We start from the raw sequence: 20,679 nt of genomic DNA, 5'->3' as shown, positions 1-20,679 counted from the left end.
CGGAAATACTTGTTTAGGAAGGGCTTATTAGAATGAAAGCAATTAGGAATCAAGTCCATCAAGAAGAGCTTGCATAATGAATCGTAATTAAACATAGATCTATTGTTGAGTTTATTGATATGTGTGATCGCGCTAAGGGCTTTGTCAAAAAGACCTAAACTGTCTAAGGCGAGCTTGGGACTTAAGTGGTCCACATGACCCCCCTCCTTACCTGGAAGCTCCTTAGTTGCGTGTTATACATATTGGTATATGAAATGATGGACTAACAAATCATAGTTAATATGAAGTTCCACAATAGTACTCTTTATCCTTAAGGACCCTACATTCAGGAATTAATTATTCTTTTTCACATAAGGTTATGGAAACCCGTGCAAGAAGTGCCAATAGTAGGGGCAGGCAACCGCAAAATGAGGCTAGCAAAACCAACAACCTCAACGGGCAGTTCATGCAGTTCATTGATGCCATCCGCAACATGACGCCACTTGCCACACCACCAGTTGCACCTCCCCAAGAAAACCTAAGAAATAATGCTACCCTAGTTGAGCAGTTTTGGAAGCTTCAACCTCCAACTTTTGAGGGTGGGTTGAACCCTCTGGTAGCTGAAGATTGGATAGCAGCAATTGAATGGATCTTTAATCTCATAGATTGTCCAGACCCTAGGAAGGTAACTTGTGCTACATATATGCTACAATATGGAGCAAGGCATTGGTGGGATTCTACTGCCAGATCCCGACCCCAGGGACATGGGTGGACCTGGGATCAGTTCAAAGAACTTTTTCTTAAGAAGTATTACCCCGCTAACATCCGTAACCAGAAGGAAGCAGAGTTCCTCATGTTAAAACAAGGTAGCTTAACCTTAATTGAATACGAAAGGAAGTTTGATGAGCTATCACATTTTACCCCAGCCTTAGTGGATACAGAACAAAAGCGGGCAAGGCGCTTTGAATAAGGGTTGAGAGATGATTTACGGCAGGCAGTCGTAACTTTTGAGTTAGGCACGTATCATGAGGTGCTAGCTAAGGCCCAACTGGCGAACTTTAGAGAAAGCTCCAGCAGCAATAGCAAGCTATCGCAGTCTGGACCACTAGAAAAACGTAAGTGGGAGGATAAAGGTAAAGGAAAGCAAGATTATTCGAAGAAGAATAAAGGAGGCGATCCAACATCAGGGTATTATCAACTGAACCCAGTGTGTGGCAAATGTCAGAAGCGTCATACTGGACTGTGTCTCATGGGAACCGGCGCCTGTTACAATTGTGGTGAAATGGGTCATGTTGCCAAATTCTGTCCCAAGGGTCATCTAAAGAAACAACAGCAACAGCCATATCAACAGAAGCCAGGAAATCCCCCAAAGGGTCAAGCTAGGGTTTATGCTCTCTCAAGGCAAGAGGAGGATCAAGATCATAACGTATTCGCAGGTAACATCCTCATCTCTAGAATACCTGCTTATACTTTGTTTGATTCTGGTTCCACCCATTCTTTTATATCCCCTAAGTTTGCAAGTAAACTTAATGCACATGTGGAACATGTAAGTACTTCCTTAGGAGTAACGATACCCTCAGGAGGTATAATAAGCACGAATCATGTAGTAAGAACAGCTAAGGTGGAGGTCAAGGGAAATTTTTTAGAAACGACCTTATATGTCTTAGATATGCAAGAATTCGACGTGATTTTGGGAATGGACTGGCTTTCCAAGCACCATGCGACCATTCTATGCTTCAAAAAGGAAATAGTTTGTAAGTATCCTGAAGGGATAGAACTTTGCCTTTCAATGGTTGAGACAAAACACCTTCCCCATGTCATTTCAGCATTAAAAGCTAAGAAACTATTGCAGTCAGAAGGATGTATTGGATTCTTAATGTCAATGATGGTTAAGGGAGGAAAAGAATTAACAGTGAATGATGTTAAAGTAGTAAAGGACTTTCCAGAGGTCTTCCCTGATGACCTGACTGAAATGCCACCAGAACGAGAAGTAGAGTTCACTATTGATCTAGTACCCGGTTTCGCACCTATTTCTAAAGCTCCTTATAGGATGGCACCAAAGGAGCTACACGAGTTGAAAACCCAGTTAGAGGAACTTTTGGGGAAAGGATTTATTCGACCAAGTGTATCCCCCTGGGGAGCACCGGTATTATTCGTCAAGAAGAAAGATGGATCAATGAGGATGTGCATCGATTACCGGGAATTGAATAAGATTAGTATTAAGAACAAGTATCCTCTTCCCAGGATCGAGGACTTGTTTGATCAGTTACAAGGTGCACGAGTATTCTCAAAGATTGATCTAAGGTCAGGATACCACCAGTTGAGGATCAAATCTAGTGACATCTCGAAGACAGCTTTCAGAACTCGGTATGGTCATTATGAGTTTTTAGTCATGCCCTTTGGCTTGACTAATGCGCCTGGAGTTTTTATGGACTTAATGAATCGAGTTTTCTATGAGTACTTGGATAAATTTGTCATTGTCTTTATCGATGATATATTGGTGTATTCTCGAAGTGAAGAAGAGCATGAAAAACATTTGAGGGTTGTTTTAGGGATCTTGAAGGAAAAGAAGTTATTTGCAAAATTCAAGAAATGCGAGTTTTGGTTGGAGCGGGTGGTATTCCTTGGACATGTTGTCACAGCTCAAGGAATAGAAGTGGACCCCAGCAAAGTAGAAGCAGTATTAAATTGGTCAAGACCAACCAATGTAAATGAGGTTCGCAGCTTTTTGGGTTTAGCTGGATACTATAGGAGGTTCATCGAAGGGTTCTCCAAATTGGCAGGCCTTTGACACAGCTGACTCGCAAAGGTACTAAGTTTGAATGGACAGAGAAATGTGAAACTAGTTTTGAAGAATTAAAGAAGAGGCTGGTCAACGCGCCAGTATTAACTATTCCTGAAGGGTCAGGAGGTTTTGTTATTTATAGTGATGCGTCCAAACAAGGAATTGGATGCGTATTGATGCAAAAAGGTAAGGTAGTTGCATATGCATCAAGGCAGTTGAAGCCTTATGAGCAAAACTATCCTACACATGACCTAGAACTTGCTGCAGTAGTGCATGCCTTGAAAATCTGGAGACACTATCTATACGGAGGTAAATGCGATATCTATACCGATCATAAGAGCCTTAAGTACATCTTCACACAAAAAGAGTTGAATATGAGGCAAAGGAGATGGATGGAATTGGTGAAGGATTATGATTGTGAAATCCACTACCACCCCGGCAAAGCAAACGTAGTGGCTGACGCCTTGAGTAGAAAGAAAATGGGCCAAGTAGCAGCTTTGACATCACAAAAGCCTTTGTGGAAGGAGTTCGAGAGGTTAAGCCTCGAGATTGTCACTACGCCATCTAATTCTAATGCTCGTATGGCAGCACTCTCTGTCCGACCGACTCTCTGTGATCGGATTAAGAGCTATCAGAAGGGAGACCAATTCTTTGAGTACATCAAGGCTGAGGTTAATACTGAGAAGCGGAAGGACTTCACAATAGCTAGTGATGACACACTCTACTACCAAGGGAGACTGTGTGTGCCAAACTTTGAGGAAATAAGGCAAGAAATTCTAGAAGAAGCCCACTCCACTCCTTATTCTGTACATCCTGGAAGTACAAAGATGTATCGTGACCTAAAGGCAGTGTTTTGGTGGAGAAATATGAAAGAAGACATAGCTAAATTTGTTGAGAAGTGTTTGATATGTCAGCAAGTGAAAGCTGAGCACCAACGACCAGCAGGGTTACTGCAACCATTGGAGGTTCCAGAGTGGAAATGGGAACATGTGACGATGGACTTTGTTGTAGGATTTCCAAAATCAGTAACAGGACATGAGGCTATTTGGGTGATCGTGGATCGACTTACCAAATTAGCTCACTTCTTACCTATTCGGATGACATTTACAATGGATCAGCTTGCATGACTGTATGTTAAGGAAATAGTAAGACTACATGGTGTTCCAATTTCCATTGTATCGGATAGGGACCCGAGATTCACATCTAACTTTTGGAAAAGCTTACACAGAGCCTTGGGAACCAAATTGAGTTTTAGTACAGCTTTTCATCCTCAGAAAGATGGACAATCTGAAAGGACAATACAAACTTTAGAGGATATGCTTCGTATTTGTACCCTAGAATTTGGTGGACATTGGGAGAAACATCTACCATTAATTGAATTCGCATACAACAACAGTCACCATGCATCTATTGGCATGGCACCCTATGAGGCGCTATATGGAAGGAAATGCAGATCACCTGTTCATTGGAATGAAGTAGGCGAGCAGAAGATTTTGGGTCCAGAGATTGTGGAACAAACTGTACAAGCCATTGAAAAGATCAAAGATAGTATGAAGAAGGCTCAAGATAGACAGAAAAACTATGTAGATAAAAGAAGAAGGGATTTTGAGTTTTCCATTGGTGATAAGGTATTCTTAAAAGTTACACCCATAAAAGGAGTTTTACGATTTGGGAAGAAAGGAAAGCTTAGACCTCGATTTATAGGCCCGTTTGAGATCTTAAAGCGGGTTGGGAACGTTGCTTATCAGCTAGCCTTACCACCAGATCTCTCAGCAGTACATGACGTTTTTCATGTATCAATGCTCAGAAAGTATGTCCCCGACCCAACCCATGTAATAAAGCATCAACCATTAGAGATACAGCAAGACTTGAAATATGAGGAGGCACCAATAAGCATTGTTACTCGAGAGATACGAAGGCTTCGCAATAAAGATATACCGTTGGTTAAGGTGTTATGGCAACATCATTCAGTTGAAGAAACAACATGGGAGCGTGAGGACGAGATGCGATCCAAATATCCCCAGCTGTTTGATGACGAGAAGTAAGGTAAATTTTCGAGGACGAAAATTTTTTTTAGGAGGGTAGATTGTAACGCCCAATATTTTAAAACTGAAATATAATGTAATACTTGGGATTTTTAGCTTCTAATACTTGAGGAAATATGTCCTTTCAAGGGATTATAGAAACCTTGAGACAAATGATCAGTTTTTTAGCCAGTGGCAAAATCATAAATATTGAAGTTCGGGTAAAAATGTAATTTACCTAAAATCTTGGGGTATTAGCGTAATTTATCCTTTCTTCGGGGGCTAAAATGCAATTAAAAAATAGCCCGGGGACTAAGTTACAAGGGCCTAAGTGCAAATTATCCGAAAATTTTGGGCCAAGGTGCAATTCTTGAAACCTAAAAATATCTCATCAAAATATCTCAAACTAAATAGTTAAAGTAACCAAATATAGCTAACTAGTTAAAGGTGTAATGATGAGATATGTAGAAAATCAAATAACCATGTGGGTGTAATGATGGGATATGTAGAAAATCAAATAACCATGTGGGAGTAATGATGGGAAATGTAGAAAATAAATTAACCATGTGGAGTAATGATGGGAAATGTAGAAAAATGAATTAAATCGTATGAGATGTAATGATGGAAGTGTTGAAAATGTAATTAAGCATGTGAGGTTCAAAATATCAAGGACACATGGCAAGCTTCCATTGGTCATTACAAAGATAAGATAAGAACACATGGATATAAATGATTATATGGGACACATGGCACCATTTGATAAGAACACATGGATAGAAATGATTATATAGGATATTTGGCAATGTGAACACTTGGGAGTCATGATGAGTCCCAAATAATTACATGACACGTGGCAGGTTATGATTTGTTGGATAATTCTATAAATAGGACCTTTGGGTGAGTTTTGGGGTATTCCAAATCAATCGAAGCTAAGTTTATGCCATATTGAGAGGTGTAAAGGTGAAGCCTTAAACATTCAAATCTCATCAAACCAAGTTGAGGTAAGTACATTATGAACTATTTATGATGTTTAAGCATGTCCATGAACTATGTTATGTGGTCCCTCATGTTATGTTATGTTCACGCAAGTTTCGGGACCGGAGCTCGGTAGCGCTACGCACGAGGGTTCTTACCCCTGCAAGTTGGTGGAACCTTTCGTGTCTCCATATGATATGTTATGTTATGTCATGAATTGTTTAAATACATATGATGGTTCTCTTGTACTTACTGAGATTTGCGTAATCTCACCCCTTATATTTCCCCCCCAGGTGATTATGAATGAGGAGATCGGGACGTGGAGCGTGGTGGATCAATGAAAAAGAATTTTTCAAGAATTTAAGTTTTAGTTTCCTTTTGAAACAAAGTTCTTGGGGTTGAACTCTGATCTTTTCTTATATGTATGCCATAAAGCATGTCTTGGATTTTTATCTAATTTCAAGGAAGTATGAGTTTGGCATTAAGCTCCGGATATTTTTATATATGTTATTGCTATAAAGAATCTTCGCGAAGTCTCGTTTCTTCTGTTGAAACCATGTTTCCATGTCAAACTTTATATTTACACAAAACGTGCTTTGAATTTTTATTATGTTCTAAACTTTACTTAAGTTTATAGAAGTCTGGTTTCTCCAATTTTTCTGCGCTAAACCTTAAAGTTCGTTCGAATATTATTATTTATTGTTAAGCATATAAGTAAGTTACCGGTGTCACAAGTGTACCCTGGCCAGGGGTTTCTACAATCAAGACCACCAGTGATCACATAGGATGTTCACCTCACGTCAGAGGTCAATGAATCCCATTAGCAATCACTTGCCTCCATATGCCACTACACAAGGACCACACAGTGCATCTCTTATCCGGTAATCGAATGGTTCCTAGCAGGCGAAAATCCCTAGCACTAACATATAAGATAACTATGTTGCCTCTAGTCTAAGGACCAATAACACAATTGAAGCTTGTGAAAGACCATAGATCCTCTTAGCCATGTGATCTATGATTGATGCTTAAAAATGTCAAAATTTTATTATATTTATACCCCTAGTTTAATCTTAAAATTAGTTTTAATTGAATAAATGTATGCAATTTGTGATTATATGTAGGTTTTAAAAATTAATATAAAAATATATAAATAAAAAATATATATAATAATAATAAGATAGTAAATAAACATAGTATATAACATATATAAATATAATACATATATGTATTCTATATTCATGCGTGACATACATATATATAATATATAATATATCAATAACATATATTCTTTGTATGTAGCGTGAACCAGTGGACTTGAAGTAAGGCTAATTGCAATTTAACTTGGAGATCAAATCAAGAAGTCCAAACTGGGGCCCACGCATGTGCACATTGAAAGCGAAATTGAAGTCCAGAAGCGTGAAGACCACTATTATCAAACTGAAGCCCACAATTGAATGTTAAATTAAAGCCCAGCTCGGGGAATCAACAAGCGCACAGCAGCTTCAGCATGCGATCTTTTGTCAGAGCATGCGTAAATGAACGTGGTGGCATACGACGTAATTTCTTCTTTGACCAAGGCCATTTGCAGAATATATACATGTATATATATCCATCGTCAACTTCAGCAAGAAGACCCCCATCCGCCATTTAACCAGAATAAGGGGAAGAGAGCATTGTTTACGTTCTGTTTTCTTTTCTTTTTTCTTTCATTCCAATAGTGTTGTTCATTTACTTTGTTTCATCAATACAATGTTCTTCATTTTCTGTTAGTTACATTCTGCAATTTCTTTTCATGCTTGTTTATATTCTGTAATGTTCTTTAACTGTTCATTTACGTTTCTATAATTTTAATTTATGTATTTACATTCCAGCATTTTACTTCCTATCTCTTTAATCTTTAGTTGGAGATGTGTGGCTAAGCTTAAGCTTGGGCCAAGGCAAGGACTGTGTCTAGTGCCACTGCTTGCCCAAGAGAGCCGAACTTCGATTGAATTAACAGAATGCTTATTTGAATTGAGAAATGTGTGTGTATTGAATCTTTGGGTTTGAGTTGAAACATAAGCCTAACTTAGAGTCTCCATGCCATGTATGGAGGTTACTTAAACTGGAAATGGTTTCATACTCAAGCTGGAATGATTAATCTGCGATCCAATTTATGATAGTTGCTTAATCTAGACTCTCTCATGCCATGTATGGAGAGTGCTTAACCTCGAACTATCATGACCTTGAGTTGTGGTTAGTTATCGGATCTCAAATGTGTGTTAATCTGTATTTCAATTTATGATAGTTTCTTAATCCAGACTCCCTCATGCCATGTATGGAGAGTGCTTAACTTAGAACTATTATCATCTTGGGATACAGTTAACTGCATAACCTCAATTTAAATCAGTCGATGTTAATATTTTGATATCTCTTTGGTAAATCAGTGGGCTAGCACATAAATTGCTTTGTCCCAAGATTGCTTCCATACACAAACATCATCTTATTTTTAATCTTGAAAAACAAGTCGTTTAGCTGAATTGGTCTGACAAACTCGTCCAGCGCATAAAAAATCTTTCGCCGCATTTCATTTCTGTTTTGATCTCCCAGTGAATCGACCTGGACTTTCCCAGAAAATTAAATTGTGCTACAGCGCACACTCGTTTACCCATCTTAATATTATGAGTCTTTGTTAATTAAGCTTCAACAGTTCCAATATTTAAAAAAAAAAAAAATGCGACCCTATTTCATGTTTACCCATGAGCATGCTTGACTCTATTTTGATTTTGTTTAATTGTGTGGTCGTGTTATTTTTAAAAAAAAAAATGTATAATAATAATAATAATTAAAAAAATAGTTTTTCTTTAATTTTGTTTGTGTGACTTTCTGTTTGTGTTATAAAAACATTCGAATGCAAGTTTTTGTTTATGTGTTTTTGTTTTTATTTGAGTTTCTGTTTGTGTTATATAATAATAAATAAAAAGAAAAAAAAAATATTTCCGTTGTGTTTTAGTGTCTCAATTTGAGTGTTTAATTTTATTTGTTTATGTGTTTTTTTGTTTGTGTTATGTAAAAAAAAAAAAAAACATTAAAAAATTAAAAAAAAAAAATTTGGCTGACATTCGAATGAATTGCTGCTACATTCGAATGACTCAAGGAAACTAAGAAGGAAATGTACAAAAAAAGAAAAACCATTCGAATGTCCTCATTTTCATTCGAATGAAAACACTGTTGCATTCGAATGACCTATACAAATCCTTCACAAATTGAATTACTATTTAAAATTCATTCGAATGAATTTTGTTCTCATTCGAATGATAATCCTAAAATATATATATATATTAAATAAAAAAAAACTAAAAAAATATATTTGAAAAAAAAAAATTTAATTGTTGAGAAAATACATTCGAATGTTGTCCCTAGCATTCGAATGCATCTCTTAAAATAAAAAAAAAAATTAAAAACAAATTATATTAAAAAAAATTAAAAATAAAAATTAAATAAATATAATTAAAAAAAAACAAAAAAACTAAACAACACATTCGAATGATATCACTGTTTCATTCGAATGGCTTGTGAAAACTCTTTACAAATTGAATTACTATTTGAAATTCATTCGAATGAATTTTGTACTCATTCGAATGATTTTAAAATAATAATAATAATAATAATAAATTAAAATAAAAATAAAAAATAAAAAAATAAATTAAAAATAAATAAATTAAAAAAAAAATTTTGAACAAATGCATTCGAATATTGTCTCTCACCATTCGAATGCATCACTTAAAATTAAAAATATTAAAAAAAATAATATTAAAATAATAAAATAATAAAAAATATTTTTAAAATATTAAAAAAAAATCAATTTGAATGTTATTCCTGTAGCAAATGAAATACTTAAAAAAAAATTTAAAAACTAATTAAATAAATAAATAAAATATTTAAAAAATAATAATTAAAAAAAATTAATAAATTCATTCAAACGTTATTTATGTAACATTCGAATGAATCATTTAAAAAATTATAAAAAAATATATATAAAAAAAATTAAAAAAAAAGAAAAAAAAGAAGAATCAATTCAGATGAGCTTCATGTAGCATCTGAATGTATTAATAAAAAATAAAAAATTAATTAAAAATCTTAAAAAAATAAAAAAAATAATAAAAAGAAAGAAAAAAAAATTGGGATTCTTTTGCTCCTTTTTACTCCTACAATTATCCTGCATACGTATATATTTTTTCTGTTTGATGATCAATATACTTTCATTGATGCTTGTTCTATCGTATTAGATTTTTATATTGTTAGCTAATTTGAGTTTGTAATTTGAGGCATGAGTGTGATGATTTCTTATTTGAACACATGAATATATAGGATTTAGAACGAGTGATCTGTATGCATAGATTGTTCTTTGATTGGAAATTTGTCTGTCGGGTATGAAAATCTATTGAAATAGTAATTAATTGGTTAATGCACTGCATGACTCCTCAACTTAAGTGGAGACTGTTACCTAGTGTGAGAAATTGAGCCTATTAAATGTTCTTTCTGAGTGAATAAATGCTTACTCTAGTTGCAGTTTTCCTTGCCTCTCATGTTTTTCAGTAGCTTCATTACACTACTTTGCTTTGAATGCCTAAAATGTCAATGAAAGAATTAAACTGGTTTCAAATTCTAAATTTGATGATTGAGTGAAAGTGTGTCGTAGGAGGTGACAGTGGGATTCCTTTGTTGAAATGTTGAGCCTGTTAACCAATTTCCTTTTTCTATTATTTTCTCTTATTAGCCTCATTGAGCCCATTAAATTATTTCTTTTCTTATTACCCTCATTTTATCCTAAACCATGTAAATATTTGCCCCACCTAATGTGTACGGGAAATAGTCTATCTTAGTACTAAAAATTGAAAAGAAAAAAAAATGATGAAAAAAAAAAAAAAACTTGCAACTATTCAATAAAAAGCTGATGAGAAGATGTATGCTTTCATAGTGTTAATTCATTTTTTTGTCAACATCAAATTCAAAAAAAAAAAAAATAGAAAGAAAAAAAGAAAGAAAAAAAAAATGAAAATGAGAATATGGTTAAATAGAATTATTTCCCGGGATACATTCCTTTGAACCCTTTATCCTTTCTTTGTTTACCCATCCACCCCTAAGCCCCGTTACAATCTTTATGCAATCCCTCTACATCCTATGACACATGGAAGCTTGAGATTTGAATTTTAGAATTGAAATTTTGTTTAATATCTGAAGTTGTGCATTTGTGCATTATTCCTATCATAAAGCTATGTCAAAATCCCTTTTCTTTCTTTAAAGTCCATTTTTCACTTTAGGATGACGCCGATTTGAATTTGTTTTGCATTTACTCTTATTACGGTGTATCCCAGAGAGTAGCCATGAGGGATCATTTTTCTTGGAGTGTACACCTGAGAGAGTTTGAAGTCAAAGCTTAGAGGTTGTAATGCGGGTGTGCTAATTTATTTGATTGCTTTTTTTCTATGATTGAGTGTCCTATGATGAAAATCTGACAAAGAATGGTCAATTGCGTGTTAGAGTAGCTTATTCTTGTTTTATACATTTTGGTTTTAGATTTGAAATTTAAACATTAATGTTGATGTTGTGAATGAAAATTGGCCAGTATAAAATTCGATTGCTATGGGACTAGCAATGTTTAAGTTGGGGGGTGTGATTGATGCTTAAAAATGTCAAAATTTTATTATATTTATACCCCTAGTTTAATCTTAAAATTAGTTTTAATTGAATAAATGTATGCAATTTGTGGTTATATGTAGGTTTCAAAAATTAATATAAAAATATATAAATAAAAAATATATATAATAATAATAATAAGATAGTAAATAAACATAATATATAACATATATAAATATAATACATATATGTATTCTATATTCATGCGTGACATACATATATATAATATATAATATATCAATAACATATATTCTTTGTATGTAGCGTGAACCAGTGGACTTGAAGTAAGGCTAATTGCAATTTAACTTGGAGATCAAATCAAGAAGTCCAAACTGGGGCCCACTCATGTGCACATTGAAAGCGAAACCGAAGTCCAGAAGCGTGAAGCCCACTATTATCAAACTGAAGCCCACAATTGAATGTTAAATTAAAGCCCAGCTCGGGGAATCAACAGGCGCATAGCAGCTTCAGCATGCGATCTTTTGTCAGAGCATGCGTAAATGAACGTGGTGGCATACGACATAATTTCTTCTTTGACTAAGGCCATTTGCAGAATATATACATGTATATATATCCATCGTCAACTTCAGCAAGAAGACCCCCATCCGCCATTTAACCAGAATAAGGGGAAGAGAGCATTGTTTACGTTCTGTTTTCTTTTCTTTTTTCTTTCATTCCAATAGTGTTGTTCATGTACTTTGTTTCATCAATACAATGTTCTTCATTTTCTGTTAGTTACATTCTGCAATTTCTTTTCACGCTTGTTTATATTCTGTAATGTTCTTTAACTGTTCATTTACGTTTCTATAATTTTAATTTCTGTATTTACATTCCAGCATTTTACTTCCTGTTTCTTTAATCTTTAGTTGGAGATGTGTGGCTAAGCTTAAGCTGGGGCCAAGGCAAGGACTGTGTCCAGTGCCACTGCTTGCCCAAGAGAGCCGAACTCCGATTGAATTAACAGAATGCTTATTTGAATTGAGAAATGTGTGTGTATTGAATCTTTGGGTTTGAGTTGAAACATAAGCCTAACTTAGAGTCTCTATGCCATGTATGGAGGTTACTTAAACTGGAAATGGTTTCATACTCAAGCTAGAATGATTAATCTGCGATCCAATTTATGATAGTTGCTTAATCTAGACTCTCTCATGCCATGTATGGAGAGTGCTTAACCTAGAACTATCATGACCTTGAGTTGTGGTTAGTTATCGGATCTCAAATGTGTGTTAATCTGTATTTCAATTTATGATAGTTTCTTAATCCAGACTCCCTCATGCCATGTATGGAGAGTGCTTAACTTAGAACTATTATCATCTTGGGATACAGTTAACTGCATAACCTCAATTTAAATCAGTCGATGTTAATATTTTGATATCTCTTTGGTAAATCAGTGGGCTAGCACATAAATTGCTTTGTCCCAAGATTGCTTCCATACACAAACATCATCTTATTTTTAATCTTGAAAAACAAGTCGTTTAGCTGAATTGGTCTGACAAACCCGTCCAGCGCATAAAAAATCTTTCGCCGCATTTCATTTCTGTTTTGATCTCCCAGTGAATCGACCTGGACTTTCCCAGAAAATTAAATTGTGCTACAGCACACACTCGTACACTGGCGAGTATAAACGCCTTGTGCTTGCATGCTTGTTTCTTCTTTGTTTATTTTGTATGTGTTTGTTTGAAATAAATGCACAAGGTTAAGCGCAGCCAATCTATCATGTGCGTGACATTCTGTAAGTGTTTCACTAACACCTACCCACATGTATACTATATTTATCTCATGGATTATGGTATGCGACTCACCATCCTTTATCATTACTGTCTCATACTAATCAAATGTAGTATCCCATGTGCCAGTCCGTAATCGACTAATCATAGTCCTCTTCTGAGAAGTATGAGGATTGAGAATTATCATCAAGATATCCATATTACAAAGGTCAATTGTCACATATTCAATCAAGTGTATCCTAGCCAGGGGTTTCTACAATCAAGACCACCACTGATCACATAGGATGTTCACCTCACGTAAGAGGTTGATGAATCCTATTAGCAATCACTTGTCTCCATATGCCACTACACAGGGACCACATGTAAGCACCTTAGGCGAATCCCACATTGGCCATGCAAAGGGGGGGAACTGGGCATATAAGTGCGAAGGGTGTTCTACATAGTGACGTGCGTTTTGGGATTAAATCCCAGAGCGATAAAATTGGGGATTAGTTGCGACCTGAACCGGACAATAAGTTGCTATGTGGACCTCAGCCATTATAGAATGGTATCAGAGCCGACCCTCGAGGCTCTGAGCGCGGTGGTGGGGAAAACCTCAGCGAGGACGTTGAGTCCTTAGGGGGGGTGCGTGAAAGCACCTTAGGCGAATCCCACATCGGCTATGAAAAGGGGGGGAACTGGGCATATAAGTGCGGAGAGTGTTCTACATAGTGATGCACATGTTGGGCTTAAATCCCAGAGCGATAAAATCGAGGATTGGTTGCGACCTGAACTGGACAATACGTTGCTATGTGGACCCCGGCCGTTACACCACACAATGCATCTCTCATCTAGTAACCGAATGGTTCCTAGCAAGGGTAAATCCCTAGCACTAACATATAAGATAACTGTATTACCTCCAGTCTAAGGACCAGTAACACAATTGAAGCTTGTGATAGACCATAGATCCTTTCAGCCATGTGATCTGTTATGTGCGTGACATTCTGTAAGTGTTTCACTAACACCTACCCATATGTATACTATATCTATCTCATAGATTATTGCATGCGAATCACCATCCTTTATCATTATCATCTCATACTAATCAAAGGTAGTATCCCATGTGCCAGTCCGTAATCGACTAATCATAGTCCTCTTCTGAGAAGTCTGAGGATTGAGAATTATCATTAAGATATCCTTATTACAAAGGTCAATTGTCACATATTCTTAACACTTTAGAATAAGACCTTCAACAAGAAATCTAGGGACTCAATCATATATAATGATTTGAGAGCTATGAATGAAGATATGACCTTAAAATATGAAAACATATTTTATTACATATTATAAGAATTACATCATTAGTCCCATAATTATAAATGTCAGATCCCATCTAAATCTAACATTAGGGCACTAACATTGACACCAAGAACCCCCATTAACTCTTAATGACATGCCCTATTAACTCTTAATGGTCTCCCAAATGTGTTGACCCATCTTGTTAATTCTTAACAATAATCGACATCATGTAGCAATCAAGACACGTCACTTTCTCAGTATGCATGTCACTTTTTAGGTGTTGGAAATGTATGCCCTAAAGACATGTTTTGTTTAATTTATGGTAATGATGTTTCTTTTATTCAGTTCATGGCACATATATTATTTGCATTTAATTGTTGGAAAAGTGTCCATGCTATTAAGTAAGTGATTCATGTGATGGGTCGTTCTTCACAGTTAGGCATGAATCATGGGTACTTAATAAGCAAGAAAAATATTACTCTTGATCTTTTGATAGAACTGGGCATTCTATCATGATAAGATCATTGTGCAATAGATCCTAATGGAGGATGGCTTGCCTTAGCCAGTAAACAGTCCGTTTACTCTAATTGTACAACCGCATTTGGAATGCGTAGAGTGGACCTGTGATAGAAGCTAATGACAAAGTACTAATTATCATGGAGCTAGTCTATCACTGCTACTACGTGGACGAGTACTCTAATACTTGAGTATTAGTTGGTGGTCTAGTGAACCTAGAGCTATATTCTTAGATTCATTGTAGGTGAGGTCTATCAAAGATCAATATCCTTTTGAGTTGGGAGTATGGTTTCTAATTAGCTAAGACAGACTAATACAAGATAGTTTCTGTGATTCACCCCCTTGTGATTGTCCAAGAATAATCAAATAATTCAGGGCCCTGGGAACGTGACTTAAGAGTGTGTGCTTCTGGGTAGCTCCCAGTGATAAGCAAGTACATTCGAGTAGTCACGGATTATTGGACTAGTGATCTAAGGATGGTAGAAATCATTTAGAGAGGTGTTAGTACATTATTCATTTCTAAATGATGGGTGTTACGCAGAGGGGTATTTTCGTCATTACACTAGTAGGTCAAAGACATTGCATATGCAAAATTATTCGTGGGGTCAGTGTTACCATATGGTGATAGTTGGAACACTTAGAATGACAAAATATAGCTACTAGGTAGCAGGGATATTTTGGTCATTTTAGTAGCCGTGAATAATTTGTCTTTTGGTCCCCGGGGTAGCTCGATGTAACTCATGTATTTTTTAATACATTTGGCTTGTTGGGTGAATTACATTAAGAGAGAATTATTTTATTCAGGATGGTCCATAATTAATTGGGCTAGAATAAGATAATAGTTCATTAGATTAATTAATTAAATTGGGCTAACCCAATTAGAAAATTAATTAAATGGACTTGGCCCATTAGGGTTTGGCCCACTAGGGTTTTAACCCTAGGGTTCTCCCTATATATATCTCTCTTTGGTTGTTTTTTCATCCAAGGTCGTTTTTGCTCTTCTTCACTGAAAGAGAGGCCACGAGTTCGAGTCATACTCCGGAAGATCGAAAGAGTGCTTTTGAGTTCTAATGCGAAGGAGCCGAAGGATTGCAGGACAACCGTCGTCTCCACTACGAGAAGAAGTTCCCGCTCATCCTGCTCCTATCGCTCCATTCCGTCCGGTAATCCGCCGAAAAAGTAAGTCTCCTAGATTCTAATCAATACGAGGAACGTTTTTTGATTAAAATGCTTCCGTTGCATGCTTTTGTATCCTCGTTCATGATCCTTCACTAGGTTCATAGCTGTAATACCCCATTTCCTAGAACTGCCCGAGAAAAGGTGCTACGGGAAAAATAAAATAAACTAACTAATAATCTGAAATCTGATACCATGACTGAACATCTCAATCAACTGGAATAAAAACTTGAGTCAATCAGACTGAAAAGCACAAACTCTGTCTAAGGGATAATCCCACAACTGAAATATAAAATAGATCTAAACTAAGAAAACACTATAAAACTTAACAGACTCCTAGACATCTTTTATCTTGAGCGGCTCCACATACATACACTATAGACCATTGCTGCTAGGCCTCACATCTAGTACTCTCCCACTAGAACCTAGGGGGGTGAAGAGTACAAGGTGAGCTACAAAGCTCAGCAAGTATAAGCTAGAAAGAATAACTGAAGCTGAATCGAAGAATATCGATACTGATAAATAACTCACTGAACTTGTACTGAGTATAATTACTGTTTGCATTCATAAAAATGTAATGCACATAAACTGTAAACTAAATGTAGGTATGCAACTTTAGCTCATAGGCCCACGTAATCTGATAATAAATACTTGTCTGATATGAATCCTGCATACATAAAAACTATAAGCACATACTGTGGGCAATAAGCCCCTAGCCCCCTGGCGGCCACCAGGCAGTCAACTCATAAACTGAGCTGAAACTAAAACTGGTGGGATCCCCGAGGACAAGCCGCCTGGCACGCATAATGCAATGCTATACTCATATACATGCTAGCACACGATATGTAGTGCTCCATATAAAGTCATGTTAAATGCTCATACCACAATGTATGCACATAATCTCATAGAATAATGCTGAACATGTCATAATAATTGCTAACCATGCAATTTGATCTTTAGTATATTAGAGTACAAAGATTTTATGAATTATGAATTATGGTATGGGCCAAATTTAACGTGTTATATTCTGGCGTATAAACTCATTATTGGAAGGTATTGAATATTTTAACTTAATTAAAACTTAAATTAAACTATACTGGAAGTTCAATTAGATTTCTGGAAAAGCCATCCGGATATCAGGAAGGATATCCGGATATGATGAAAGACATCTGGATATGAAGAAGGCTCATTTGGATACACCGGCGCTCAAATAAGAAGCTGTTTAGATATGTTGGAAGATATTCAGATAGAAACTAGGATATCTGGATATGATTCTGGCCATCTGGATATCTCACTGAGGCATTCGGATGCCACAAGAGACTATTCGAATATGAATTTCAACTTTTGAGGGAGGCATCCGGATATCAGGCGAGACATCCGGATATTATCTTGACCTATCCAGATGTATAAACAAACCATCTGGATATCATACTCGAAGAACTTTAGATACATCCAGAAATGATACAAGGTATCCAGATATTACTCACAAAAAGTCTTAAACTCATCCGGATATCACTCACATCAACTAGGCACATCTGGATACGACTTAAGGCATCTGGATACTACTCACAATCACTGTTGGACACATCCGGATACGAAAACGAAGCATCCAAATATCACTGGCCATCCAGGTTTGAACAAGAGCTATCCGGATATGACTCATAAAGAACAACTGAGACATCTGGATATCTCAACAACCCGTCCGGATGTCACTCACAATTGAGACATCTAGTTTTGTGCCTGGGTCACCTTTGGCTTGTGGCGAGACAAGCTGAAGAAAGGTGAAGCTCACTCGAGTTTCGGGTCCCATCCGTTGTGTTTCTTTTTATGTTTTGGGACCCACTCCTCGAGTGGAGCGAAGGGAAGGACGAAGCCTAGCCCCACCTAGGATGTTTCCCGATGAGACATAGTCCATCTCTTCATTAGTTTGGTGTTGTGTGTGAGTAATCCGGTCGATTATTCACCAGTAGCGCCTGTAGGTGGGAGCGGGTCGTTACAGTTGGTATCAGAGCATAGCTAGCAATATGAGTGGGGAAAGATAGCGTGTTAATGGTGTTATGTATGGTCGGTTAAGTAATTGAGGTGAGTGACGCTGCCAGAGTAATGAGTTGCGGATTGTCTGGTATAATTTTGATGTAAGTCAGAATGTCCTATCTGCTGAGTTGGGGTCGGGAACAGTTGGTTTGTGACTTCGATGTTGAGATGTGTGATTGATCCGATGACCTTGAAAGTAAGGACATATGGTTCAAGGACCCTAGGGATTGGGTCAATGTGGTGAGGCCTGTGATGATTTGAATGATATACTTGGATATTCCTAGTATAGGAATAGGAAAATACCATGGGTTGAAATTATATACCCGTAAGAAGTATACGAGTCGAGGCAATGAAGAACCAAAGACCCAAGTGTGGGTGTGGTGTCAAGAAACCTGAATTTGGGAATAGTAAGTGTTCTTAGGATAAGGATTCCTTGAGATTGATGTGTTGAGGCTCGTGTAGGGACATGAAGCTAAGTCATGATAAGAGTCATGAAGGGGCAAGGAGAGCCTAAGGCATAACTAATCCGGGTGGGGATTAGTGGAGCGCCCCACATTAGGGATTGGCCAAGCATGTATGAGGGAATATAAATTTTTCCCTTGGAAGTCGTGTAGTAAGGCTTATGCGCTTGAGATAGAATGAGCTAAAGTGGGATTTAGCTTGAAACTTAAGGAGATGAGTCATTAACGGGCCATGTGACGAGCTCCAGGAAGGGAGTAAGGTTACTTACAGTAAGGACCCTGAGGGAAGACTTATATGATATATGTATGCTATACATATACGGTACGATGTGAGAGTATCGTTAAGATGATCTCAGAGGGAATGTACTTAGGGTATGATCAGGCCCTAGCTGGATTCAAGATAAAGCGAGTCTATCCTAGGGAAGGATATATGTGTGGAAAGTGAATCCTAGTGGGCCTAGAATGAGATGAAAAACCCCTAACGAGTTGAGCCGAGATTCAGAGGGATTCAGATTGGGAATGCATGAGTGGGGCATGTGTTGACGGGCATGTGGAAGCCATAAGATTAGTAATCCTTGTTGTGTAGGGCCAAGAGACCATTCATGTGAAAGATGACGAGGGGCCAATGAAACTCTCATTATGATGCTTGGGGCCAGGTGGGACACCTAAGGTCGAGAGATGAGAGGTGAATAGACCCTCATTGTGATACTTGGGGTCGGGGATGACGCATAAGGTCACAAAATCGTTGTTTGGGAGACGATGAGGTCTCCCAATGAGGGGTATGAACCAGTATGTGGGCCGAGGGCAATGTGTTTGTGGAAACAGGACATCCCTGGGATATACGCACACAGGAAATGCCAACTTCGGATGCTGAGTATGCGGGGCGTGGACATTGATGTAGAGGTCGGGTTGTAATTCTAAAGTCATGGGGGCCCGGGTAAGACGCGTTGGAAAGTCGAGCTAGGTGTAGTAACTATATGCATACGTGGGTATGCAAGGAGAGACGTGAGGTCTCGATTCACTTAGAGGGTGACAGTAGGTGCTCCGGATGATGGGTTCCAGAATCTGAGGTAGACTTAGCATGATGGGTATGGATTGAGAGATCGATACTAGTTGAGTCGTTAAGAGATGGATAGGCATAAGCTTTAGCTCATTCTTTCTTATGAAGCTCAATGATCTATCGGTAAGTGACCCATCGAAGGAAAGATGATCAAGCCTTGGAATGAGCTTGGTGGCTAAGTGAATCATGATGGACGTGGATCAATTGTTGTGGAAAGATGGATCTTTCGGATTGTGGTTAAAAGTTATGAAGTATGATCTTGTGGGGTAGGATCATGCGACCTTAAGAGTTGGATTGGTTCGAGATGCTCTTAGGTTGTAAGAGATGTAAAGTCTTAAGGAACGAGGCTCATGGAGTGAGCTTGAGGTTATCAAGATAAGGACAACCTGATGAGGTTGCTTTCGTGAGACGGTGGTGGAACCATCATAGTCAGTGGAGGCTTTAACGTAGTGTCAATGCTACGGGTGCAAGGCTCGCAGTGATGGATTTGATGCTATGGACCATGTGGCAGAGGACTAGTGAGTTGGCTCGCAGTAAGGGCAGGTGGCCCATTAGCCGAAGCAACATAGTGAACTGCAGGTGACGATCAGATGCTGAAGATCTGGATTGGCACCATAGGCATTATGTCGAGAAAGAGTCTTAGTTCTGTAGGACCGTTAGCCGTCCATAAAGGTCTAGGTGACGAAAGGACTAGGGTAGTGGTCAACAATAATGACTTGTGTATTGTGATGATTAGACTCTTGGTGTCGAAAAGTAAGCTTGGTTGAGTAGCTGATAGATTGCAAATTGGGAAATGACTCGGTTATGCACATAGGATGATGTAGTTTTTTTTTTGTGAGAATAGATTGCCGAGAAGTTGGTTCGGTGAATGTTAAGACCATGTGGTGTCTCAAGATGTCCATAGAGAGTGGAACCCAAGGAACAAGGAATGGCTCTAGCATGGAATAATGCTACAGGTGATGCCTACTAGTGACGGGTTTAATGC

General features: G+C 37.4%; 1 protein-coding gene across 1 annotated transcript; it reads left to right on the top strand.

The window, feature by feature from the left end:
* Nucleotides 1–358: 358 nt before the first annotated feature.
* Nucleotides 359–949, top strand: LOC127787759 (uncharacterized). The gene has a single exon (XM_052315807.1). It carries the CDS (start codon nucleotides 359–361, stop codon nucleotides 947–949), a length of 591 nt encoding a protein of 196 aa, XP_052171767.1.
* Nucleotides 950–20,679: the final 19,730 nt, after the last annotated feature.

Source organism: Diospyros lotus, chromosome 1 (assembly GCF_014633365.1).
Source record: "Diospyros lotus cultivar Yz01 chromosome 1, ASM1463336v1, whole genome shotgun sequence".
NCBI lineage: Eukaryota > Viridiplantae > Streptophyta > Magnoliopsida > Ericales > Ebenaceae > Diospyros > Diospyros lotus.
This window is presented reverse-complemented; position numbering and strand designations above follow the sequence as displayed.